This window comes from Anticarsia gemmatalis, chromosome 4, assembly GCF_050436995.1.
Source record: "Anticarsia gemmatalis isolate Benzon Research Colony breed Stoneville strain chromosome 4, ilAntGemm2 primary, whole genome shotgun sequence".
In the NCBI taxonomy this organism is placed as follows: Eukaryota; Metazoa; Arthropoda; class Insecta; order Lepidoptera; family Erebidae; genus Anticarsia; species Anticarsia gemmatalis.
This window is the reverse complement of record NC_134748.1, coordinates 888,081-908,195: the sequence shown is the minus strand read 5'-3', so window position 1 is coordinate 908,195 and position 20,115 is coordinate 888,081. Positions and strand designations below refer to the sequence as shown.

At 34.6% G+C, this 20,115-nt stretch overlaps 1 protein-coding gene across 10 annotated transcripts in view; it reads right to left on the bottom strand.

Moving 5' to 3' along the window:
- Positions 1 to 20,115, bottom strand: part of mmd (disintegrin and metalloproteinase domain-containing protein mind-meld) — a 476,847-nt gene that overhangs the window by 440,103 nt on the left and 16,629 nt on the right. For all 10 annotated transcript variants that reach the window (XM_076112972.1, XM_076136870.1, XM_076112975.1 and 7 more), the window contains exon 2: positions 717 to 773. In XM_076112972.1, coding sequence (XP_075969087.1) covers positions 717 to 747 — 31 coding nt within the window. In that variant the 5' untranslated portion in view covers positions 748 to 773. The remainder of the gene's footprint in view (positions 1 to 716; positions 774 to 20,115) is intronic.

Here is a 20,115-nt window from a genome sequence, read left to right as displayed (position 1 = left end):
ATTCGAAAATATTCATTGAACAGAAAACTATACTTGTCTTTAATTATCATTGTCGTATTCAAGTCGAATAATTTCAAAGAAAAAATCAATATGAACCAAATATCAATAAAGGCAACATTTATATTATAAACACATATGAATACTTAAAATATTTCGAACAAATTCTACATTTTAGACACAGTCCCAACTTGACCTACTGTTCCCACCTCTACAGTGTCAATACCGATTTAAAATATGATGTCTTCAGCGCTCTTTTTAGCTTGCATTGTTCTCAATGGGATATCGAGAGCATAAATAATGGCGTGCCAGGATACACCCCGTAATGGATCACTATTACTATGATGGACCGTTATGTTAAGTCATTGGGGTTAAGGAATACGATTATTTCTCATAATATTGAGAGAATTATTGGTTCTAGAAACTATTATAGTAACATTCTGCCTTTGCGGTGTAAGTGGTACTGTATACGACTAATGCGGTTCGATTTCCGGGTCGGGCTAATTGCAAATTTTTCAAATTTATGTATATAAGAACATTCTTTATAGTAGCCCGAAGGTTAATAACGTGCCTGGCATATGTCAATTGGCTTTTAATAAATTGTTAAACTTGTGTATAATTAAATACACTTCTACCGGTACCTTCGGTTGTTATCCAAACCGTAAAAGTAATTTAAATGAAAATAATTACTCTGCAATATGTTATTAATATACACTTACCGGCTATCGTATTGCCTAAGCTAGACTCCATTAGACTGCCGCATCATTAAAAAAATCCTGAAACAAAGGAAAAGATACAATTAATTTTATACTTAATTAAAAACTTATACTAAAAACATACACAAACATGGCGTCATAAAAAAGAGTTGTTTATATGTTCTTGTTAAGTCAGGATCTGGCATTTGTGGTATTTGTATTTTTCGTAGTTCAACCGCATCAATCACGATAATACAACAGTCTCAAAAGCCAGAAAACGAAAACAATTAATTCAATAAATCTTGTTATTCACAAAGTTACAATTACAATATTATTAAAGAACTAGCTGACCCGCGCAGCTCCGGTCACGCTTTCTTGTTTTTATTTAATAACGCGTATTTTCAAATTTATTCACCTTTTACACCTTCTCTAGACTTCCACAAATAATTCAAGACCAATATTAGCCAAATCGGTCTAGCCGTTCTCGAGTTTTAGCGAGACTAACGAACAGCAAAGAGTCAAAAGTGAGTCAAAAACGGGAATAAAGATAACGACTCAACGGACTTCTGGATAGTCAAGTCTAGACATACTGCAAGCAAAGCATTAAACACTAACTTAAACACTAAAGAAGAATTATTACAAGCACCCCCAGCAGGTGTAATGAAAACTGAATAATATTCAAAACTACAGGACGTTTTACGATCACCTCGTATCAACGACGTTAACAGCCCGAATTCGTTTCATTGCCGTTTTAGTTCCCCTAAAAATTTACTTTTACTACCAACTCGACGATGTATAGAGCTCTTTGAATGTTTATTGCAGGAAGTTTGTGATAGTAAATGTTTTGACCAATAACTTTGGAATAACGTTTATAGTTGTTTGAAGATGATATAATCATGAAAGGTGTTAATAACTGTGTCTCTAAGGTCCGTCTTAAGAGTACTTATAACTATGAAACTCCAGGTTTGATTTCCGGGTCTCTTTCTAATTGGTGATGTCTTTTCAGACCAAGTAACATAGAATGGCAAAAGAATGAACATATTTATTTAATGTAACTGTGATAAAATGTATGTTATAACAGGCTAAAAAAGGAGGAGACTAGCTGTGTAAGCTAGATTCAGTGTATTTCCGTTTTTAATTTTATTGAATAGGTTGACATTTGACAGCTAATCAATTTAGAAGTTTACTTTACATTATAACAAGATGACACAAAAAGAAAATATTATTTAACTTTGACAATCATAATAAATGTCAACGTGTGACCAAATGAATTAAGTTTGAGCCAGAAGTCTAGTAAGAGTACAATAGGTAAACAGAGGTCACTGACTTTGTCCAGCACATAAGAAATTTACTACCAGCACGAAATTCACCACAGCTGGGACATATCCTCACGTCTTATCCTGACCCAATGCACCGAACGTGCAGTTAAAAATAACTTATTCAGCAGCCACGAGGCAGTTGATCCTCAATAACTTTACGAGGATCATAAACAAAATGGCCGCCAGTGAACTGCAACGTCAATTTATGACGTCATAACATATTTACTTCGCTGGTGATAGTTATATATCTCAAGTTCTGTCGTTGCACGTTTAGAAGGTAAACGCTTAAAGAGTTATGAGAATTTGTAATTTTATATTTCTTTCCTCTTGACATTTGTCAAAGTCATCACACCGATTAATGATCTATAGCTATAGCTCAATTCTAAATTAGTATCGACTACCGACAACCGACCAGTCATCGAGAAATTTTGTATAAAAATCTGATCAGCGCCTCTGACGGATGTCGTAGGAAATATTTTGACTGAACATTCTAAATGTCAAAATGTCGGTAGCTAGCTGGTTGTCGGTAGTCGCTAGTGGTAGAGAATCGAGGTGGTTGACAATGACAGTGACCATAAAGTGTTTGTTTTCGGTTTAACTGATATTTACAACAGTTAAAACCGATATTAAACCAACTCTTCGAAACACGGCACATACTTCCAAATCCAGCAATTATTATTTATGTAAAATTTCACGGCGGAGCTAAAAGTTGCTTTCTTCTTTTTCGTTTTTTAACAGCTAAACTAAACTGCCTACTAGCGATTGCATACGTTTTATGTATTTTTTATTTAGTCTGTGGTCAATATATATTGCTAAAATTGCATTAAATCAACGGGTCTAACTAGGTTCAATACTGTTTTAATTGGTCAACATATCCTATCCTACTAGATACCAAAGCAACCGAAATCTCTTTACTCCAATGCAAAGAGATTCTCAGTTCAGTTAATACTAAAAGGCCGACCATATGGACCTGCGTCAACATTTGCATATGTCATAGTTATATACTTCAGCTCCATTCTCTACCACTATCGACTATAGACACTAACTGGCTAGCTATCGAAAAATTTAGTATGAAAATCTGATCAGCGCCTCTAACAGGCGTTGTAGGAACTATTTTGGCAGTACATTTTAAATGTCAAACTTTCGATACTTGACAGTACTGACTGTAGAGAATCGATATTATTACATTATTTAACATGGTGTGGGAATTAACTTTTCACGTCTCGGGTTGGGTCAGATATTTTTTACATAAACCTACAAATATTTGTATGATCTACATGTATCGAATCTAGTTGTACCGCAGGAGCGTTGTTTGTATGTTCGCAAAAGTTCTCCCTTCAAAAGACTTTTTGCTGCAGTTATCTTTCAAAAGAAAAAACAACATGCAAATTGCTTTAAAACATACAAAATAAACATTTATTCACCATCAAAATCATTAGACTTTGTAAAAGAGAGTTCAGTTCAAACAGGTAGAGACACGCTCAAAATTAATCCTTAATTCAATCAACATCGGAATCAATTATCGTTTGTAGAGGCAGGCGCCGCCGGGGCAGAGGCTTGTTTATCTAACTCTACCGAAAGGTTTATTGATCCAAACCTCGGCACACAGTGTTTTGTATAAATAGAAATATAATACACGTGACTCTATCACTGTAGGACTCTACCACGTGAGGTACATGATTTTTGAAATAATATATTGCTATATGTGACTTTATACATAGAAAGTCAGTTAAAAATAGCAGTAAAAAATTTAAAAAAACAGATCCCAATTTCTGTATGCTTTAATTATTTTACAAAATGCACAGTCCAGAGTGTACTCATAACCCTAGTATCCCACGTATTACTCAAAGCACTAACTAAATCTATGTAATTTATTGTATTTCACACTAAGAATAAGTATTTAGTAGAGAAATTATATGTAAGAGAATCATCGAAAGCAAATGTCATCGAAACTTTCATATCGATAGCACAAAGATAGATTGATTCAAATATTCCACGAACAAACCGACACATAAAAGCAAGCTCAAACAAACAAACACAAATCTCAAGTATTTAATATGAACCAATAAAAAGTGAGTAAAATTTTGAAAATCCGTGCGCAAATCAAGCATAATGGATAAAAGCGACTGTCCGTTTGTAGGCAAAGGTCGGACATTTTCCACTGAACCCCCAATATGGCGACAAAGCGAACAAGCTAATAGTGCACACGACAAAAACGCCCCCACTAAGGGTCCTGGAACAGGCACCACCACTACTATGGTTAAACGATTAACTACTGTAGTTAACTATCGAATTCCCTGAGTTGAGAAAAGTGTTAATAGATTTTTTACATTGTTACGTTGCTTTACTTTATTTATTTAAAAGAAAATATTTTGTGGTATTTATCAGGACCATGAAACTTGTGGATGATGGAAAAACAGCTTAAAATCTTATAAAAGACCTGGCTTGTAAGTAAGACATATGTATATTATGGACACTTGTCGAAAGAATGCTGGTTCTCACTTTTAATTTACAGCCTGTATTTTTGATCACAACGACATTTTGTAATAGCTGTAATATTTTACCTTCATTTTATAACTTCGTAAACCTATAACAAAAAGTCTTCAACTTGCTAATAGTACATGTATACCGCTCAACTACACTCCTCAAACTACAGCAGTTCATAGTAGTGGTCTGTTCCGTTATGAACAAATGAAGGGGGCATGTTTTTTGCCGTCAGCCCCCGGTGCAAACTCCTCGACTATAGCGGCTTGTACGGCTGTATCGAGACTGTTCCTGAAGTATGCCTCTTGTACTTTTACGATTTATGGATTTTTCGACGGGATTTTTTTATGAAACTTAACATAACACACAATACTTTATTTTTGAAAATAGTTAAGTAAAGTTAATATTTTGTAAGTTAGATCTACTTACAGTTTTAATGATGGTAAAAATTTCATTAATGAATTACTGATGTATTTCTTGTGCGACGTTTTCATATCGGATCTTGAGATTTCAACTTTCATCATTATTTATATTGTACTGCTTTTAATCCTTATTAATGTAAAGAATCACCATGCCAAATTCCAGCACAATCAGTTTACTAGTTTAGGCAATAAAACGCAACATGTACAAAAACACATTTCGCATTTACAACATTAGGAATGAAAAGTGCGTGAAAACCGGCTCTCAACAAACATGCTAATTATCACATCAAATAATTAATTAATTGTAAAAACAATGCCTGTGATATGATTTAATAACTATTTGATGATGTTCAACATTAATTGCTCTCATTAGTGAATGTTTTAGTGATGTAACTGTTGTTTGGGAAATGAGGGCTTTGAATAATAATGTGATGTTTTTAAACGGATCATTTGATAAATTTATTATTGTAATTGCGTATCTCTTTAGTTCTTTAGGGAACACTTGTTGTTTGTACATTAATTATGTACAGATATTAAGGCTACTTGAATTGTGATAGTAAGTGCTATTTATCCTTAAGGGTATAAAAGTCAGTTCTCAAACACAAAAATAAGATCTAAGTTCGCGATCATTCTAGTAACTAAAAGCGCGGATTACGGTACAATTATTTCAATTGCCAATGCGAGTGCGAATGCTGAGTTTAGTCAACCAACAAGATTTTTTTATACCTACCGAGAGGCGATTTCTTATAGCTATCAAGTAAATTTTTTAATTAAAATGTAGTAAATTTATCACTGATACGATAGTACTGAGTTTATTACATAGTGCGACATCGATTATCTATTAAGAAAAATGTAAAACGCAATCAATTTATTAACCTTTAAACGAAAGAAACTCAATATTTAAAGAATTCATAATCGAGATAGCAATTGTTCCTTAGCGATATTTAAAAATCAATAGCTACCCACAAATACGCCATAAATAATTCAATTACTCACATTATCATACGTAAAACTTAACGTAATATTTATTCTTCGCCTTTATTCTTTAACTCGGAACTCCTAAGATAAAGATAATATTTCTTTTCTTATCTTTTACATATTAATGTGGCTTCCAGCGCTTTGATTCACCGTTTACTTTTATAATTCATCTTTGGATTAAATCATTTTTATCGGGAGGCTTTTACGCTAAAAATAAATCTATTTTTCTTTGCTACCATAGAATAGACGGTGTTAGAAGTAAATGTTTTTACTGTCGTTCGTATTATTTAAAAGAGTTTCATTCATTTTAAGCGATACTTCGAATTGTGCCAGATTTTTTTAGGGGAACATTAAAACTGTTCTGCATAGAAGTATTGCTTTATGAATTTGTTCCAATAGAATTTAAATACAAAATAAATACATTTTATAATATAACGGGTCTTAAACTGATTGAAAATTAAAGATTAGGATACACTATTTGTTAACCCGACGTTACGATCGAATTTCATCGTCCGTAGGCACGGTTTTAAGACCCGGCTAGGGTGTAAGACCCGTTACATTATAAAATTATGTGTACACATCGCGAGAGTTTAACATAAATAAATACATTTTTAAATAATGATCTACAAAAACCAAAACCTATAAGATGCGGATTCAAAAAAGAAAAATATCCAAGACAATAAAGGGTTGAGCGAACGAAACTAAAATCGTTTTGCATATAACCAAATTGAATCAATTTTTCCTACAAATTTGTGTCCTCGGAGAGGGCGAACGGCGGGCAAATTTTACGTAAAGCCGTCGTATAGTGAACGACAAATCGTTGCGATCAATCGTTATCTTGAACGAGCCATTGCGCGATTTAGTCGCAGTCAAATTCAGAGATAACCGCCTTTAAATTATTACCTACGTTTCAATAACTTGTGAATGTGTGATACTGTACTAAAATACATTTTCTTCTTTTTGTACATCAGGATCTTTATGTTCAGTTGACAAAAATATGAAATACACCCCCACCGTTTCACCCGGTTGATGACCGTTTTACAATGTTAGTCTCATATCGACGGGCATAGTTCAGAATCAACAAAAAAATGTATTGAATCGCAGAAATGCTCTATCATACTATGCTAGATACGCGGATTTGCACTATATCCGATGAAATACATATAAAATATTCTACACATACACGTGAACAGTCCGTCTTACGCACAAGATTCACGCTTCACACTCCGCGTGACGAGAGGGCCTCACAGGGACGTTCTCTCGCGGGAAAATTCCTTCTGTTTCACTTCTACTCACAATATATTGCATGCACTCAGATATTGGTATTGCTGCCTTTGACCAAGAGTTTCTACATACTAAAGAAAATGGATATTGTTACCTGCTTCTGCCTGCAATTCCGTCCGCGTTAAAAGATTTTGAAATATAATTATTTAGGTTATAAACTATCTGTAGCTCCCTGATTCGCTGCACTCGGTGCTATAATCACTCTAACACTCGCACTCGAAATACTTGAATACTATCATTTTTTAGAAAGAGAGTCGATAAAAAAGTGTCAGAAGATCTGTTAATCAAGAAATATATCAAGAACATGACATTTAAAGCGTGGGTGAGAAAAAAACTTTCGTTCTGAATTATAAAATTAGAAAACAAATTAACGTCTACTTTTTTCCATATTTACCGTCGTTGGAACAGGCAACGGAAACTATGCCCCTACAGCCTCGTCTTTTGATCGTATTTTTTTTGTAGTCATAGTAAGTGCATTGTAAAATTCATAAATCACATTTTCAATTGTTGAAAATCAAAAATAAAAGAAAAGAAGATTTAATTCATATTTCGTGAGCATTTGATTTTATAGTAACATTACATAAAGAAAAAATATATAAAATTGTACATTGTATTAGTTTTTGAACGGTTTCTATATCTCGAAATTCAAATTACGAATTGCTTATGCTATTTCTAATGATATTTATGATAGTGGTTACAATCACTGAATTTTACACTAGCTCGGAAAGGTTCACAAATTATAAACTATCTTTATTCTAAACTAGCTGACCCGCGCAACTTCGCTTGCGTCACATAAGAGAGAATAGTTCACAATTTTCCCCGTTTTTGTAACATTTCTTATCGCTACTCTGCTCCTATTGGTCGTAGCGTGATGATATATAGCTTATAGCCTTCCTCGATAAATGGACTATCTAACACTGAAAGAATTTTTCAAATCGGACCTGTAGTTCCTGAGATTAGCGCGTTCAAACAAACAAACAAACAAAATAAACAAACAAACAAACAAACTCTTCAGCTTTATAATATTAGTATTAATATTATATTAGTATAGATTCGTTCAGTAGATACTTTTGTTTCGATACCATTGAGTAAAATTAAATATCCAATCGTTCGCATTCAAAATGACATTTTATATTTTTCTACACAATGTTTCTCCAATACAGCAATTTCAACCAATTAAATATCCAATTTTCCCATTCATATTTTTTTTTATCTGTACTATCCCATTGTTGGGCAAAGGTCTCCCCATAATCTCCTTATTCATAATACACTCAGCGGCAGAAAAAGTGGCCCAAGCTCTTATCGTGAATTCGTAAACAAATTAAGAAATATATGAAATATATATTGTTGTAAGTAGTTGCGAAGTGATCTGTTAAGTGTTATGAAGTGTTGAATTTCAGATTAATTTGAGTGACGGATGACTTTTTCTAACAATGTGTGTTAGAACTGAATTCAGTGTTGATTCAAGAGGTCAGTTGAATTCTGTATTTTGAAATATTGCTGCACGGAAACGATTTTTTTATGATTTTTATTGATTATTGGTCTATTGGTCTATTTAGATTTCAGAAAAGATTTGAAGATGCCACTTACTGCTGAACAAGTGGCTTAGGTGGTCTTGTTGTCCGATCAGGGCCATTACCATTGAGAGGTGGCTGCATTTTTCAATGTATCGCGTCTCTACAAGTGGCGACCAGGAAGTGGACGAACACGATGTACATTTGAGAGACAAGAGATGACCGATTTGTTAACCTCGAGGTGCTGAGAAACCGCTTTCTGGCAGCGTTTGAGATTCACTAGAGGCTTCAAGCGGCACGCGGAGTCATTCTTAGTCAACGGAACATCAAGCGAAGGATAAAAGAACGTAATTTACGGACAGGAAGACCAGCCCGAGTACCAGAACTCGAGAGACACCATCGAGTTGCCATCACCATGTTGTACCACTTATGGATTCCATTGGTCTGAAGGATTAACTCTAGTGCAGTTTAATGCGCGCGCTCATAGCGCCCGCGTTGTGGAATCGCATCTTGCTGATATCGGGATTCAAAAACTCGTTTAGCCTGCTCGCAGTCCATACATCAGCCCCGTAGAACATGTCTGGCACATGCTAAAAAACAGTGTACGTGCACTGCCCAACCCACCAGAATCACTTGGTGAGGTAAGAACCGCTCTAGTCAGAGTATGGGATAAAATTCTTCAAGAAGTAATTAAAACATCCTCCAAAGCATGCCAGAACGCATGCAGGTCACCATAAATGGTAGAGGAGTTAACACGCGGTATAAACTTGATTTTTTGTTTGGTGCAGAATTAGTTTTTTGCGAAAACTTACAATAAGCGATTTCGAAAAAAGCTGTATTTTTTAATTTTTCCCATTTTTGATAAAAAAATACGACTATTTAGTGTCAAATGTAATTAAACTTGTGTATAAACTGTTTAACTAATAGTTATAGCCAAAATAATAACCATGTATTGATATTATAAAAAGTTTCATAGTAGTTTTACTTTGGGCCACTTTTTCTGCCGCTGAGTGTTTAAGTATAAAAACATTATGTATCTCAAAACGGCAGTTGTCTACAACAATTTGAACTGAAGCAAAGTCAGCCACGCTAGTCCATTAGCCTACTAAACCGGAACAATACGCATTGTAGATGTCGCCTGTGGCAAAGGCAATCAGCGCGGCATACCGGCCCCGGCCAGGAGTTCAATTAATTATGGACGGAGTAGATGTGCGTCGGCTTGCATATTTAAACGATGTCCTCTGAACTACTGGAGTGTGTTTGATTGAATATTGTCTTTAATCATTATTGACAGGTATTTGTTTTATCGATTTATTTACTAGACTGTTTGCTTTACAGAAGCTTATTAAGCAATTCTCTATAGTCGGTACTATTTAGTATGGAAAATTTGACGCACTACGCGCTACAGTAGCTCGATTCTCTATCACTATCGACTTTTGACAACCGACTAGCTATAGATAAATTTTGTATGAAAATCTGATCAGCGCCTCTAGCGGGTGCTATAGGAACTATTTTTGCCGTACATTTTGTAGTTCAAACTCGGTAGTTTAAATGTGCTCCCATTTTTTTTAACTGTTGGCTCGCTGTCTTTCCGATGCTAACTGTTAAATATCAGTAGTTATGTTATAGAAAATGCTAAATTACCTACAGCGTATCTCTCATTTAACTTGTAAACTGTTTGAAAATTAGAAAGAATTCAAAAAATATATTGTCTAGGTATTTGTCCTATTTTTAAACACATTTTTAATTTTTCTAATCGTTAAGTAGTTTACATACATATATACATATTATGTACACGCTTTTCCCATAGGGATAGGGCGGCCGATAGGCAGAGGTTAAATATGTAGTTTTTAAGTAGTTTCATAAGATGATAAACCTTCTACTTCTAAATTAAGTTATGAAACTTAGACGTAAATAAAGTAAAATATTCTAAGCATTTTCCAGTGGCGGCTGAGGTCTCAAATACGGCAGGTAGGCCACAAGTGCACCAAATTGAACGCCACCTGCACTCCCCGCCTTATTTATAAGCAATAAGCCGAAACAATATTCTTTGAAGTTTGTGAAACTTACGTGTTCATTTTAAGGTATTAGATACAAATTTTCTAAGTAAAACGCCAGGCAAGATATGGTTCAAAAGGACCTGTCACTTATTGGCAGCGTTTATCGTCAGTGTCCATAGAGACAGAGACATAAGTAAAATGATTTCATGCAATTTGCAAATATCATTTTATTTATGTCTCTCATAATCTTGTTTACAGTTTAATTTAAGTATCCACACATTTGTACAACAAGGTGAACGTAAACCTTACCTCTCTTATTCAAGAAGGAAAACCCTAACAATGCGTGCTACAATTAGTTATTTGAACAACAACATTTACCATTTATAATGATAAATCTTAGATAAGCGAAATATGGTTGTATATTTGTGTGTTATTTACAGCATATATCACGTACATACATACATAATATCATGCCCTTTTCCCAAGGGGTCGGCAGAAACCAGAAGGCGCCACTTGGTATCTATAATCGACGATCTTTAAATACTTTATTTCCCTTATACAAGGCTTTGCGTGACAAGATGATCGTATGACAAGATGTATGGTTACATCCATTCGTCTTGTCATACATCACTTATGTAAGTCCAATGCACTTAAAACAGTGTGAAACACACACGTAGTACATCACCAATGACTTCTAGTAATGTTATAACAAGCTCGGTACACAACACAAACGGGGTTAACGGGTACAAACCCCCTTCCACCCAATAACTCAGAGAAACATCTCAAATCTGTACAACAAACGTCTTTTATAACACTCCTGGTTAACGACTATAGTAAAATTCACGGTGCAATACAATGACGACTTTATTCCTTTTGTATTAAAGTGCAGATTTAAACGGTTATGTGTTGAACCTATTGGTAATTGTTGTTCTGATGACGTAGGTTTTGAGTGAATAGGAATGCAGATTATATTGTATTGGATGATTCATTTGTAGATTCAGTTACAGGAGTGATTATCACAAATTTAAAAAGTTTTTATTATTTCATATCCCGGTTTTACAGTTTATTATTTCATATCGCAGATTATAGTCTATGTAAAACTTGCATGCCCCGAAGTTCCAACAAATCGATCGCTGCGACCAAATGACTTCAAGGATTTTCTTTTTTTTAAGTAAGACACAAGTTTCAAGTAAGAATTCTGTCGTAGTTAGGTTAGTATGATAATTATGTCCGTCCTGTCCATTGCACAACCAAAAAGCTAAAATATTTTCGAGAGTAATTTTCTTAAAAATATAACACTACCCTACTAACACTAGTGAACGAATAACGTCCAACCATTTCAATGCCTCTCCTAAAGTCAAGTCTAGATATTGCAAGCTATCTATAAAAGCAGTGTGCGAGCGACCTAACTCGATTGTGCAACAACCTTTCCCGATCCATTATCTTAGACAGTACGTTACAACTCGAAGGCGAACATCGAGAGCCGTCTTATCAAACTCTTCGACATCACCAGAATCAATTGACCTCCCGCACTTCCCCCAACGGAAATATTTCAAACGAACCTTTGGGAAATAGGACCAGTATGAGAGGTCTACATAAACTGGTTTCTTCAGCTATCCCGCCCAACGGATTTGAAGGAAAGTGTCGTGTAAAAGGCAGAGTAAAGGTACAGATCTAGTTATGCTGGTGGCCCTTATCAAGTTTGGAGTTTGGAAAAATGGTTTTTTGCTGGCAGGGTTTGGATTTGAGATGATCAGATGTTTGATTGTATGTTGAGTGAACTACACAACGGTTTTTGAAGCTATAATGACAACTACTAAAAGAAAAGTCACAGGTTTTATTCTCACGTCTTATTGTACGCTCTTAGGTCCTTCCTTGAAAATATTTTAGCAGTGAAAAGTCAAAATATTTCTACACTAAAACAGAAAGACATTATGTTCAATCTCAACTCACAGTTGCACATGTTTTAGCCATTTCTCAACCTTAGTCAGTGCATCTGTGTTGTCGGGGACATGAAAACATTCCCTGTTGAATTCAATCACGCTCTACAATACGAGTTTCTACAGGAATTCTCTCTATTTACGACTAGTCGAACAATTTTTTGGACTAGAGAACTAAGCTATTTTGCCTTCAAATAAAAAGCGCTACCCATGCGCTTGGACGTTACGCGTTCCCATTTCTCAAAAATATTAATGTAATAATTTCTTATTTGACGATGTAGCATGTTACTGTCAAAGGCTTTTTATACCACGAACGATAGTGCACTAGTTCTACCTGACGCCAACTTCAGGTTGCAATAATGATCACATAACGCGAACTTCTTTTCACTAGATAATTATTTAATTTACCTTAAATATTTACATCTAATACTGAAAAAAATACAATTTTAAAAATGTTACTAAAGCAAAAAGTAAAGTACACGAAAGTTTAAAGTTAGGAAGACGACCTGAATTTATCACCATCTTCAATGACTATAAACAATTTCACGGAAGAATCTCAGGTAGTTTACAATCAGCGAACAATTATCGGCCTCGTGATTCATATTGCAGTTACATCGACCCTCGCTTTGTATTCATTAACATTTTATTAGCGATACACAGTACGAATATTGTTTTATATTCCTCTTAATTGACAGCCAGTTGAGTTTCCACGACATTGTTTATTTATTGATACATTTTTCGTAAATTTTTATATGTTCAGTCAACCGTGCTTTTTCAGTAAAATTAACAGACGTATTGCAAATATTTAAGGCTTTATTTAGTCGAGTTTCTGTTTTTATTTTATGGATATTTCAATAGATATGTGTCTATTTTTAGAGTGGAATAAAAATTGTGAAAAATGGGTGTTTTACTGTGCTACCTATACGTGTAGCAAAAATAAAGTCTGCAACGAAACTGCATAGTTTTTTGTGCGATAAAAATATATGATAGGTCGTTCTCTGGGCTATATTCTATCGTAAAGCTCTATTGATGGTTATAGTTTATCTGTGAATGCATATAGACAGTCAGGTACTCGTCTCTTCGTGGTTTTCAATCATTGAAACGACTATCATAATAATATGCGTCAACGTTTGACTAAAGTGAATAACAGATTTCCTTTTTGATACATACATACATGATATACCTAAGAGGGAAAATTATAGAGGTATATAGATAATCGCGTTTGCCATCAAAATGTTAGTCCCATATAAAAGAAACCGAAATAAACTCTGGACTACAATTGAAAAACATGTAACATAAATTAAAAAGAAAGCATTTTGTACGATATGGGAATCGAGCCTGGGACCTCAGATTCTATCATAAAATATAGACACATAGAACCCTCACACTAAACTGAAATCAAAACAACCTCCTACCATTTTAAATTCCCCAACATTTGACCGTATAATCTCGGCAGTTCAAGTAAAGACATAACTGAGGTATGTGGAATCATTTCACGATCGCACTATAACCGCCGAGTGTCGTCATACATTTTATATTTAAACCTTAGCTTTAACACTTAAACTGTTATAGACGTTTTATTTGTTAGTTACTATATGAGGGACTAGCTGACCCACGCAACTTCGCTTGCGTCACATAAGAGAGAATGGGTCAAAATTTTCCCCGTTTTTGTAACATTTTTTAATGCTACTCTGCTCCTATTAGCGTAGCGTCGTAGCGTGATGATATATAGCCTATAGCCTTCCTCGATAAATGGACTATCTAACACTGAAATAATTTTTCAAATCGGACCAGTAGTTCCTGAGATTAGCGCGTTCAAACAAACAAACAAACTCTTCAGCTTTATAATATTAGTATAGATTTATGCCTGAGACTAGCTGTGACATAGGGAACACAGATTTCTGTTGTATTTTGAAAGTCTAACTACGCTATTGTTTAAAAACCTATTGGGTTTTGAATGGCTCCTAATTCTCAATGATAATATAATAAATAAATAGTTTTTGCTTTCGTCATGAATTTAATCACTAAGTAGGAGCAAGAAAAAGTATCTATATTTCATTGATTTAAGAATGATACATCCATCTGTACATTATAAGACTTGAAAACCACATCTACACAAACACAGCAAAGGAATAAATGAAAACAATTTGACAACCTGACAACTCATTATATTTAACTCCGACTAAGTTTAGCAAGAAAACTTCACAAACATATAAAAAACAACCAAAAACTAACACCGTAGTATCTCACACCAACCCCACGAGACCTCCCACCACAAACTGAATGAACCCAAGGCCACAATCGTCGTGACTTCCCCAGTGAGGTTAGCACGCGAACCGCGACAGTTTCTTCCACGTCAGTCCGTGTTAGTACAAGTGTATATTGGCAACAAACATGCACCGTCTAATCGCTCCTAATAGAGTGATTTAAGGTTATAGCTCACCTTCGACACGATATATAACGGTTGCGATTTAACTGCCTACTACTTCGTTTGCAATTTTGAAAGGTCGTATATACTGTCTCTGTGAGATGAGATGTGCCCTTTTCGAATTGTAATCTGGGGGCACGGAAGTGCCCCCGCAAGTCGAGCAAAAAAAAAGCGGCACGGCCGTAACATCCTTTTCTCGAAGCAATTCGGGCTATTTTTGACACCCCTATAATTTCGTTGTGGATAAAACAAGAAGCCTGGATTTTCAGCAACTAATCAGTCATTGTATAAATACGGTATGTTTAAAATTTCAGTCAATTTGAACCAGTAGTTTAAGAATGACAACTTGTTAAAATTTTGAATTTTGTCACTCACTGATTCACTGATTCACTGATTCACTGACTCACTGACTCACCGATCATCAAAAGTCTAAGGTACTTCTAGCAGACTTAAGAGCTTAAAATTTAGAATACAAATAGGGTTTAGTGTCTTAATCATGGGAAAAATACAATATTTTCTAATTTCGGTCCAGTTTTCTAAATACACCAACTGCAACAATAACTTTGTAATCCCATATAAATGTATAAGATTACAAGGTTACATTTGCAGTTAATGAATTATTATTACTGTAGAAAATAAAATAAATACGTGTAAATAGGTACATACTATATGAGGCATAACGGGAGGGGGTATAGGGTGGGTAAGGTTGTTTAGCCCATGAAACTGAACAACATTCCCATAGGAAAATATGTTGAATTATGAAAAATATAACGTCTTCCCATACAAATTGGACTTATGTTCGCTCTACAAAAAGAAGTGAGATGCCATCAAAAACATTCTGTAAAAACCTCAAGTCTCGCCGTAAAAAGTTGTGAGATATGTATAATACCAAGTCGATTAATCTATTTAGTCTCTACTTAAATGACCTTCTGTCTTAAGTTATTACGTATGTTATTATCATGCCAATTTAAAAAAAATACCTTTAAAACAAATAGATCGACTTGGTCATCGCAAGAAAACACAAATTCGCCATTAACATTTCAGGAGCATTAACTTCTCGTCGTGCTGTCTAGTGTGATACATACTAATAATCAAATCATGCGATGGCCAGGTCGGTCTATTTGTTTTAGAGGTATTTTTTTTTAAATTGGCATGATAATAACATACGTAATAACCTAAGACAGAAGGTCCTTTAAGTAGAGACTAAATAGATTAATCGACTTGGTATTATACATATCTCACAACTTTTTACGGCGAGACTTGAGGTTTTTACAGAATGTTTTTGATGGCATCTCTTTTTCAGTATGGGTATATAAGTACGTCGTCTTACAGATCTTATGACTTAAAGGCATTGGGGTATTTATTGTATGTCATAATAGGTCTGAAGCTAGGTTGGGTTCTAGGTAAAAGACAGTCTCGTAGGTGAATGCAAATGGAATGGAATGGAACTGTCCTCTGGAGTAAATTAGCGTCATTAATAAACAACGTGAATTGAGCGTATAGTTATTGAAGGCAAGCCACAAAGCATATAATTTCAATTAAGCTTTGGTTTTCGGCTCGAATAGGAATTTATAAATATTAAAATCTTTATAAAAATGTTGTCGACTACGAATCAATAACATAGGCAGCGCAGATTCCGATCACCCCTTCATTCCCCGCGTATCCATTTAGTAAATATCACCAACATACAAGCAAAACCACGGGTGGCAGCTATTACAAAATATTTGCATAAAACCACACTTAAAACAAAACATGCGTCGCGAAGCTTAAACAAATTATGATATAGCTTAATTAAGCGAAAACCTCGCTTATAACAGCGCTTATAATTTACGACGTTTTCGTGGAATATCTTATAGACAAATAATATTGTTTATAGCTCACAATTATCCTGTAGTTTAATAATAATAGTCGATTTGAATAATTATTATTTATAGTTTAATTTAGTATTAATGAGAGGGCGGGCTGAATTATAATTGCCGTGTTTTGTTGGTTTAGATATGTTTGTTTTTGGTTGATTAACTGTTTATTTGTTAGTGATATGTGTGCTGTTTTGTTATAATAGTACAGACAATATCTAGTTCAGTGGTTGCCAAACGTCGGCAAGGTTTCCTCACGTTATTTTCCTTCACCGTTGGAGCAAGTGATAATTATTTCTAATACACATAACTTCCCCGTATGTTGCCCCAGGTTTTAATCTGCAACCACTTGCGTGGGAGGTGCCAACTTAAACCACTCGGCTGAGATTGTGGGACATGAAAATACTTAATCTTAAATAAAATTTAACTAATTTTAAGATGCCAGTGACACAGTTTCTATACACTATTTGTGAAGGCTTCAACATTCTTCATCGATTGATCCTGTCCGATGATGGGAAATCTCTCCCTCGTTTCGAGAAAAATATTTTACCCGTCTATCAGTAAACTATGCTTCATAAGTTTCTGACTAGTTTTCTTTCGTGGATCTGCTTACGTTGACTATTAAAAATAATTAGCATATTTTTCCTGCAAATCTCCGTGTGGAGTTACTTTCGCTGTTAAATATTACTAGATTTTTTGAACATTGTGCATGGAAGGAGTAGGCAGAAATCTATGAAATACTCCCTCGTTACGCCATTTACGATACAGGTGCCATGTAATAGAACGAGCCTATTGTCATTTACCGTACAGGTTATCCGGGAATCGAACCCATAACCTCGAGACATAATCGTATACACCGACTATCATACAAATAAATTGTAATAATATATGTTCTATTTATTTCGAGTTGAAAACTATGTCTATCTTTATCGAGAGGGAGGTAATGTTCTACGTCAGAGAGTGCTTCAGGTAGCAGGTTAGACCTCAACCTCCAGGAACTAGACGTGTAGCCTTCAGTTACTTATAGACGAGTAGAAATAAAACCGAGGTTACTCCTTATATAGGTTAAGTGCAAGAATATGGAGAGATGAATTAAATACGTCTGAATTTTGCCTTTTTTTGTTGTGAGTTCTATGAAACAGAGAGCGAGCCTATTGCCATATACCGAACATGGTACAAAGCTTCAGGCTTTATTCAGGAAATATGAAAAGGAATTTGGAAAATATAGCTTTTGCCGTTTCTGGCATGGCATGATTTCTATTTTGCAAAATACAGAGAACTCGTTTTCTGTTCAGACCATTAGGTACAGGCAGGGTTATACGAAAAATAATCACGTTCCGCCTCTAACAATATTAGTATAGAAACCAAAGATGATGTTAAAAATGATACCTATAAACTTCTATTACTCCGTTAACATAATATAAATGTCACTTTTTTAGGATTCCTTACGCAAAGTGTAAAAATGGAACCCTATTATATTAAGCCTTCGCTGTCTGTCTGTCACCAGGTTGTACCTCAAAAACCGTAATAGCTAGGAAGCTGAAAATTAATTGCGGAATTTATTAGCAGAAATACAAATTATGTATTTCCGCTATTACAACAAATACAAAAAAAATCCCCATACAATAAACGTGAGTTTTCGTATATTTTTGCTACGGAACCCATCGTGCGCGGGTTCGACTCAGACTTCGTTTTTTATATTTACTCACATGGTCAAACCAGTCAAAGCTACTCAAATGTCGGTTAACACTGAGCAACCTTAAACTGGTTCAATATCTTAGCTTTAGTTCATTTATAAATAGTTCAGGTCAGGGGCACACTCTCACCGCGACAGAATTAGATGCACCGCCTCTATGTATAGATATCGTAAACTATTTCCGAACTATTGTAACCTAGGGTTTAGTTAATGGATGTTATTTGTGTGCTGGAGATATTATGATTGTTTTTTTTTTTGAGTAAATTTGATGAGATTATCTGAGTGTACATTGAACAACTATATTCTTTGGGATATATATTTCGATATAGTAGTCACCGGAGGTTCTGTATGATGAGATGTATGGATATGAATGAAGCAAGGAAAGTTTAAACGTAGCAAATGACGTTCTCTGGACTTTGCCTAATCCCATATGAAAAAAGCGAAATTTGATGTATATCTTTTATATTTCTATTGACATATTAAGAATGTTATGGAAAGTTGACACTGGATAATTTGTGTTTATGATTTATTTATTAAATATATGTACATAGGTATGTTCTGTATATGTGGCAATATACAACAACGAACAACAAATATTTCAAGTGAATAATTGTAGATTTCACTTTTTAAAGATAAACTTACCGTACAGAGATGAAGTGATAGCAAATTTTAAAAAAAGCTATAAAAGTGCCACTCGTTTTAAATATAAATTAAAATAAATAAATAATTAATTATAAATTATCCGTGATATTATTTCATTTGTTTGTTCAATCAAATTTTAGACCCGTATTGAATAAAGATAAAAATATTTTAATCGGCAATTAATAATTAATTATGATCTTATTTCTACCCAAACATAAATACACATACAGTACTAAACTTAGTTATAACCGAACCCCACCTATAAAATCAATTTGATTACGTTCCGATTTACGCAATTGCATGACGTATTGCATTCAATAGTACCAACGTAACGGAGTGAAATAGGAGCAGGGCGGGCACAACGGCCCCGCGGTCTATTTCCGGCGTGACGTCACTTCCCACGCCCCCAGTGACGCAAGCCAGTTGAAACTTTTTAAATTTTATTTTTTTTCGAACGCGTCTGGCATTGGCATGCGGTCTACGATTGAGATACGTACCCTACATATTTGACGGCTGTCAGCTGACTGTACGGGGCTATTAGATACTGTGATCTGTGCCATTAGAAAATATAAAAGAGAATTTGATATTGCGTTAAACTAGATATTTATTTAGGCCATTTTTCATTTTACTCTCTGTGTGTGCTTTCTGCTTACGGCATGATTGCGAACTATATAAATTAAATATATACAAAAAAACTTGCAAACTATACTGTAGTGTAAGATTCATTGTAGTGTTTTCCTAGTTGTTTGTTTTCCAAAAAATATGTGTATAATTGGGATGGTATTTCTATCGTATGTCGTCATTGTTTAATTTATATAACAATAGAAATCATTAAAATATTGGACTTAGGTTAGCAGTAT